The sequence below is a fragment of the Leptopilina heterotoma genome, unplaced genomic scaffold (genome assembly GCF_015476425.1).
Source record: "Leptopilina heterotoma isolate Lh14 unplaced genomic scaffold, ASM1547642v1 Lhet_24, whole genome shotgun sequence".
Taxonomy (NCBI): domain Eukaryota; kingdom Metazoa; phylum Arthropoda; class Insecta; order Hymenoptera; family Figitidae; genus Leptopilina; species Leptopilina heterotoma.
Genome location: NW_025110956.1, coordinates 3,104,787 through 3,113,498, shown reverse-complemented (window position 1 = coordinate 3,113,498; position 8,712 = coordinate 3,104,787). Strand labels below are relative to the sequence as shown.

The following is an 8,712-nucleotide window of genomic DNA, read 5'->3' as shown; positions in this document are numbered from 1 at the left end:
TTCATCAAACTTTTTTTCTGCTGATTTTATATCCAAAGGATTAAATTTTGATCGTTCGATGATAAAGCCAAATTTTTATTTTTCAATTTTCTGTGCCACTTTGAAAAAATAATTACTCGTTTTCTTGGTTTTTTTTTGTTAAATAATCAAATAACTTTAAATAAACTAATATATGTAGAATTTATCACTTTTTTTATTATTAACCTGACTTGAATTGATTGATAATTTTTCATCTATTGTTTTAAATATAAACTAATTTGTTTGTAAAACCAAACAATCAGATTAGAGTCCTTTTTATATAAAATCATCAGGAAAAGAGTTTGATGAAAAATAATCATTTGGAGCTGAGAAAATGGTACCTAAAAATATAGGCATATTTCATATTTCAATGGGATTTTACAACTGCTCCTTCCCCCTTAACCTAATATTATGAAAAATCCTGACTTTATGGGTCATTTTGGAGGTCAGATTTGGACTCAGAGTCAAAAAATCTGTAAGAATCACCTCCTCACTTTTTTGTAATAGACATGACCAAAAGTTTGCAGGCCTGTGTAATAATTAAATTTTCCAAATAACAAGTATTTTTTCTGTAAGTTTGTATTTCGTGCGATAAACTGGTTTAAATAAAACTATTAAAAAATCTAGCTTAAGAAAATCACTATCGAAAATTATTTGTACGCTCAACAGTTAAAACAACATTAGAACTAATAGTTATGACTGAAGTTTAGCCTTGAGAGTTGAATTTTAAGTCATAAAGTTGACTTAATCTAGCTTTAAGCTTAAAAATAGGCTACTTTTTAATCATTTGGATTTGAAAATGTTCATTATTTTAGAAGTAATTCAAATTTTTGTAAAATATTGAAAATGAAGATTTTTTAAAAATATCTAAATAAAATATTGGCCTTGTTCTTTTCAAAATTTTATCATCTTTCAAAAAATAGAAAGAAAAAAATTTTAGTTTCCATAAATTTTTATGTTTTAAAATGTTTTTCATTCACCTATGAAAATGGGTGGTCTCTCAGTTTTGACCGGTAGTGTATATGCTAGAAAACAATAATAATTAAAACAGTTGAGCTATATATAGACACATGAAAATTGCTGCATGAATTTGAATTTTTAAACATTGATGCGTAAAAAATAAAAATATAAGGAATCCCGAAAAATATTACAAATAAGCAATGTGGTAATTTAGAATCTTCATTACAAAAGAAAACATCGTAAAATGTAAAAGCAAAACTCAACTGTTTTTCCTCATATATACTAGGGTGACTTTGTCGTTTATTAATAAGTGTTTTTATTATCTGAATGAACGATGAATAACAAATAACAGACAAGAAAGCAACCCTTTCTTGTAATTTAATTAATTAGTTGGCAATAGTAATAAGAATTAACCAACAGAAGCAGAAGAAAATAAAAATGTAAGGAAGAAACAATTTTCTGTTTTTTTTTACTTTGGAATAATAATTTGCTGTGAAGAAGAAATATTTTCACGTAATGATCATAGTTTTCTAATAATATTGCAAGAAGAAATTTTTTTTATAAAAATACATTTTCAAAAAGTTTTTATATCTGCCATTCTTTTTATTAGATTTTATGGTAAGGAAAAATAAAGTTGTTAATCACTAAAATAAAAAGAGATACTGATCGCGGAAGTACAAATACAACAGGTGGGTTAATTCGTAGAAAAACATAAAACCATATTGTGTGGGAGACAATAATTGAAAGTGGGGATTCAGAGATACATTGATTGGTTGTCAAGCATGAGACTACCGAATGCTGTGTGTCAGCGTCTTGTACACATTTCATCAGTTACTGAGTGACCGTTTCTTAATCGAGTATATGTTTCAAACTTCGGTAGCCTACTGTGATTTTTGGTAGCCATCTAAATACTGAATACACTGAACCACTCAAAAACATACACAATGAAGGAGAAAAGTTCGCCACTAAATTTAACATTCAAAATGAAGAAACCAGAAGTTTTCGATTCAGATGCACTAGTTCCTGTTTGTAAGTTAATTCATCATCTCAATTTTAAAATTCAATGACAGTTAACAATTTGTTTATTATTAATTTCAATTTTCCTTCACTCCTAATTCATAATTCGCATTTTACAAATTACCCAACGTATTATAAGTTACTCCAAAAGAATGAGTTTCAGTCAAAAATTTTATAATTTAAAGGTGTCAAAACGCAAACGAAAAGTATACGCAGCAATCTTCTTTTGATTTTTCGCAAGTAAACGTTTCGACATATTCATTTCACTAAATATATTAATTAAGCATATTTTGTTTGTATTTAAACATGAATATAAAATTATTTTTATTGCTTCACATTTTTTAAAAATTAACGAACCTTGTATTTTTTACTAATTTAAATATTTGTTTTATATAAACTTTTAGTAATTATATTTATTATTAATTATTATAATTAATTGTATTTATTTATTTATTAATTATATTTATTAATTTATGTCAGCAATTTAATGACAATAATATAATTTTCATAATTTTACAGTAAATATTTCGAATGCAGCGATCCAATATTTAATATCAAATTTACATAAATCCGATTATTTATATTTAATCTTCTACCATATTTAGTCCAAAATTATAAAAATGAATAGAAAATAGTTTAAGTGTCTAAATATACCTTATAGACCGTTTACTTAAATTTTTTTCATAAATTAATCAAAATTTTCTTTCTGCAAAATTCTCACTCAAGAAAATTTTTAATGAATCGAATCTATGAAAAAGATTTGAGAGTCAAATTGAAAAAATTAACTAAACAAATTAAGTATCAAGAAAATTGTGTTTGATGAGTATTTTAAAAATTGTACAGGAAATAAAAATTTAATATTTTCAAAATTCCATATCAATAAATGACACAACATGTACAATTAAGAATTTGGACAAAAAAAGTTAATACTCATGGTATATAGGATTAGGCAGAATAAAGTCTGATAAACGAATAGGGAACGAGATAGAAAGACGGAGACTGAGTCCTTTCTTATCTCGTTACTTTATTCTGTTGTGGCCTAAAAAAGATTTATTGTGGCAAGCCGGATATCTCTCCACTGTTTCATAGGAAGTGAAAAGTTAAGGAAGATTTAGTTATTACAAAGTATAATTTTATCCTTAATCGGAATCTAAATGATTTCTAATTTTTCCGAAATAGCGAAATTTGAAAAAAGTGTTTCTTGAAAAACAGACTTTCTATTAAGGACAAGAATGTTATTTAATTTTTCATTTCCAGACTTCGCATTCAATAATTAATTTTAAAAAAATAGCTTTCAAACTAAGAAAAAGTAGTAAAAAAGTAGCTGTCGAAAAATTAAACTTGACGACCAAAAAAACTCGTTTTACACACTTCACAAAACTGCCAAAAATTCCATTCTATATTTTATTTTCCTGACTTTTTCCTAATTTTCATCAAAAATATTTACTTCTTTCTTATCCTTCCAATAAATTGAATTCCTGCAAAGAATTTTATTATTCATCAAAGAATTTCAATATTTATAAAAATAATTTAATTCTTGCCCAGAATTTTATAAAATTTTTTAAATAATTTATTTCTTTCGACTAATTTTATGCAAATTCTAATTTAAATAATTGAATTTCCGAGAAATTTTTATTATTCATGAAAATAATTGAATTCTTACGAAGATTTTTACAAAAAATTTTTTGAATACATACTTGAGTTCTGTTTGGAAATTTTATGAAAATAGTAGATATTAAAAATCATTGAATTGTGAAAAGTTTTTAAAAATAATTAAATTTTTGTGATGAATATTTTTATTTATGAAAACAATTGAATTTTGCAAAGAATTTTATTAAAATGCCTCAAAATAATTAGATTTTAGGGGGTTATTTTTTTATTTATCGACATCATTGGATTCTTTCGAAGAAATATATTTATGCAAATAATTGAATTTTTGGGAAGAATTTTATTAAAATCTAAAAGAATAATTGAATTATTTCAAAAAAGTTTTATTAAAATGTTATTGTATTTAAAATAATTGATTAAATTATTTTCAAATAATTGAATTCCTGGGAAAAATTCTATTATTTTTGTAAATAATTGAATTCTTACAAAGAATTTTAAAAAAATATTTTTTTAAATAAATTAATTTTCTTAAGGAATTGAAATTAAATTTTTAAAAACAATTACATTTTCTTGATCAATTCCTGTAAAATTATATAAAAAATATTTGAAATCCTGCGATCAATTTGATTATTTTTGAAAAAAATTGAATATTTGCTAAGAATTTTATTAAAATTTTCAAGAATAATTATTAAATTCCTGAGAAGAATTTTATTATTTATGAAAATAATTGAATTACTGCAAAAAATTTTATTAAAATGTTTAATTTCGGAATTTTTTCAAGGACCTTAATTTTTGTCAAATACTGTTTGTTGATTGTGGCCTTGGGTCCAAATAATTACAAATTTGTTCTTTATAAATAGAATTACTTCTCATTAAAATGTTTTAAAAGAATTGAATTTTTGTGAAATTTTTTTTATTTTTGAAAATAATTGAATTTTTTATAAGAATTTTATAAACATTGTTTTAAATAATTAATTTTTTCGAAATACAATAAATATTATGAAAATTTTATTTTAAATAGTTGAATTCTCGTGGATAACTTTATTTGTGAAAACAATTGAAATTCTTCGATGAGTTTTATTATTTATGAAAATAATTGAACTCTTGCTTAGATTTTTATCAAAAATTTTTTTAAAAAATTGAGTTCCCATGAAAAATGCATTATCATTAGTAAAAGTATTTGAATTATTGTGAAGAATTGTATAAAAATTTTGTTAAACAATTGATTTTTTCGAAATTTTGTTGAAAATGCTATTCTAAATTAATTGAATTCTTGTAGAAATTATATTATTTATAAAAAAGTAATTGAATTTTTGATGAATTTTATCAATTTCTTTTTAAATAATTGAATTCTTTTGCGAAATTTCATGAAAATACTAGATATTGAAAATAATTGAATCGTTTTAGAGAATTTGATTATAATTTTTGAGAATAGCTTTTTTGATTTTTGGTATTAGAGAATTTAAAGTAGTGTAAATTCTCAAAAAAAAAACAGAAAGCTTTTAGTGACTGAAATCTTCAAAAAAGTACCCAAATAGTAGTATAATAATGTAAAAAAGTAGTAAATAGTAGGTGTAAATAGTAGATGAATGCGAAGTCTGCATTTCCAATATTTCGAATATAGAGATATTTCGCTCAAAGCAAAACACGTTTTTTGGAGTACTTTCGATGAATCACTGTAGCAGAATGATATTCATTATTATTTTTGTGAAAGTGAAATGTTTAAAGCATGATTGTGCCTAATTGTCTGGACACCTGTTCTGTATCACCAAAAAGAGTGATTTATTTTTTAATACCCCGTGTGGAAAAGTGAGGTGGGCCCACGGTGGGTCCCAGGTGGGCTTCCCAGGTTCTAGGTGGGTCCCAGCAGGGATGGCCCAGGTGGGCGATTCCTTGGCTTGTAACGGTGAATCCAGCCACAGCCCACCTAGGAAAAATCCAGCTGGGGCTCATAGATTTAGTTTTCATTCAAATTAATGAATAAATTGTTTATTAATAACAAATAAGTCGAATTATAAATAAATAACGTTATTATTTAACGATTTTTACTTTTTTTAATGAAATTGTGACCAAAAGCAAATTCATAAATAATGTTAGCATATATGTGGGAATTAATATATATCCTTTCATTTATAAATTAAAAATTTATAAAAAAATTAGAAATTTGTTAATTAAATTATTAAACGGTATATATAATCACTAAATGGCATACTTATACGAATACAATGCAGAAAAATCGGAATAAACGCAAACCTAAGAAACAAATAAAATTTAACGCACGCGGGGATTGAACCTACGACCTACGGACTACTAGACTAACGCCCTAACCACTATACTACGGAGACTAACTACTGAACACCGACGTTTTATTGTCAGTGACTTGTTGATCTGCTGAAATGATTTAATAAAGCACTTACTGACACGAATACACCGTAACAAATAAATAGTTTAATAATAATAATAACAATATTATTAATGTAATAATAAACGATAAATATTCTTAAAATAATATTTATATTATTATGAAAAAAATATATCAATACATTTTTATTAAAAATGTGTTTTTTATTGTTTACAATCATTATAAACATTAATTTGTTGGTCTAAAAAAAAAAATTTTTTTTAGTTGTTTGGACTTAGAAATTTTTACTAATTAATTATGTGGACATTACATAAAAAAAATATTGTGAATACATTTTTGTTAAAAACACGTTTTTTCTTAATCTAAGTCATTATAAACATTAATTTTTTGTTGAAAAAAAAATTTTTAGGTTTGGACTTAGAAATTTTTGCTTATATAATTATTGATGTGGGTCCTCAAAAACTGGGAAGCCCAGGTAGGGCCCAGCTCACGCCCACTTATAATATTATTTCGCCTGACCGGAACCCACCGTGAGTGGGTCAATAGACAAACTCTAAAATGCTTCCGTAAAATGTTAACATGTTTGTCAATTGTCAATTCATGTACGAAGATGACCATAATTACATCAAAGTTTTATTATTAAATATTAAAGAAAAACTAAACTATTTAATAATTTTCACTCTAAACGATTTTTGTTATTATATATAATAAATTTTACTAATGTTATATTGCAGTCGTTATTGTTTAAATAAATAATTGTTGTTAATTAGTAACTCCTGACACTAGCTTCCAGAAAGATGCAGTTTTTTTCTAATGTTGCGATTAACTAATTCGAACCACATGAAATAAAAATAATTTAAGGTTTTAACAATTCAAAAATTGTTTAAACAAATGATTGTTGTTATTTACTAATTTTTGACACAAAGCACCTAAAAAATGCAGTTTCTTTTTAATTTTACATTTAACTAATCTGAAAAGTATGAAATAACAGTATTTTATGATTTAAACAGTTCAGAAATTGTTTAAACAAATAATTGTTATTATTTATTAACTTTTGATACAAACAATCCAGAAACTTGCAGTTTCTTTCTAATTTTACAATTACTACTACTCTGATTAACTAATTGCAAAATAAGAAAAAAACTTCATTTTTCTAGATGCTATGTGTCAAGAGATAGTAAATAACAACAATTATTTGTTTAAACATTTGATAAATTGTTAAAATTAAAATCATAAAACATCCGAATGATTTACTATTTACATTAGTTAATTGCAAAATTAGGAAAAAACTGCAAGTTTTTAAGTTATGTGTATCAAAAGTTAATAAAGAACAACAATAATTTGTTTAAACAATTTCTGAATTGTTAAAACCATAAATTGTCTTTATTTTATGTCGTTCGTATTACTTAATTGCAAAATTAGGAAAAAAATTGCAAGTTTCTAAGTTATGTGTATCAAAAGTTAATAAATAACAACAATCATTTGTTTAAACAATTATTAAAATGTATTAAAAACCGTTATACCTTGATGAGTTAATTATTAAATAAATAAATAAATTCAGCTGGAACAACTTTAAAATTTCGGTAAAACTAAATGTCTGTTAGTGTAGTACAATAAAAGTTTATAATTATTGACAATAATAAATTGTTTAAAATAATAATGATTATTATTATTATGAATTAATTGTAGAATGATTTATTGTGAATAGTTATATTTAATTTTCAGACTTTTTCTATTATAATGTTAATATTTTTATGAAAATGGGAAGCCCAGGTGGGGCCCAGCTGGCTCCCAGTTTTTAACTGGGCTAACTTGGGCAGATTTCCACACGGGACATGTAAACTGAAAATTTTTCTCCTCAAGATATTAAAAGCTGTTATAATAAATGTTATAAAAAAGTTCTAACCGAAATAACTTGGTTAACTTTTAAATTAAACATTACAAAGAACATTGAACTAGAATTAGTTTCTTAAAATCCAAGTCATTCTTAAAATATTTAACATTCTTTAATGCTCTTGTGTTTATTGTAAAGGTAATTTAAAATGCATTAAAAGATGACTTGTTACCTTTAATGTGATAATTGCTTTCCAAGACATTGCAGTTTGTTGAAATTTAAAATCAAATATTGAAAATTTTCATTTTACAGAAAAAGTTGAAGAAAAAGTATTCAAGTGTGCTTTTTTGACTAATTGGTGTAATAATATGATGAAATATTGATATAAGTTTTTTTTCATTCACTTTTTTTTGCTTGTTAAAAATTATTTTTTGGACTAATTTCAATAACTTTTACTGTCTTGGAAAAACTTATCACATCAATGGTAATAACTCCTTAAAGTAAAATGAGTTCTTCAGTTAACGTAGTTTATGAAACTTTTTTCCCTCGGAAAATAATTGATTAAACATTGCAAAAATAGGTGACTTATTTAGTATCTTGTAATGTAAGACGTAAAGATAGAAGAATAGTACCATCCATCTGGAAATAAAATGTTTTACACAGTATCTTACTGATATCTAAAATACTTTAGGTATTTTCGGTGATTTAAATATTTCTTCCTTCTTAGAAACGTAAGATACTTCGGCAAGTTTTTTAAAAGTATATTGAGATGTTCCTAGCGTCTTAAGATGTTTAGCGATAACACTCAAGAAATTTTGAGTGCCATTGAATTCCAAACGGCTGAAACTTGAGGAACTTATTAAGGAACAACGAAATTTTGGTGGTGCTACGATCCCAATTCTGGAAATCTACA

At 24.6% G+C, this 8,712-nt stretch overlaps 1 protein-coding gene across 1 annotated transcript in view; it reads left to right on the top strand.

Moving 5' to 3' along the window:
- The first annotated feature begins 1,775 nt into the window (after positions 1-1,775).
- LOC122502972 (putative inorganic phosphate cotransporter) overlaps positions 1,776-8,712 on the top strand; it is a 46,063-nt gene continuing 39,126 nt past the window's right edge. The window contains exon 1 of the mRNA XM_043613340.1: positions 1,776-2,007. Coding sequence (XP_043469275.1) covers positions 1,923-2,007 — 85 coding nt within the window. The 5' untranslated portion in view covers positions 1,776-1,922. The remainder of the gene's footprint in view (positions 2,008-8,712) is intronic.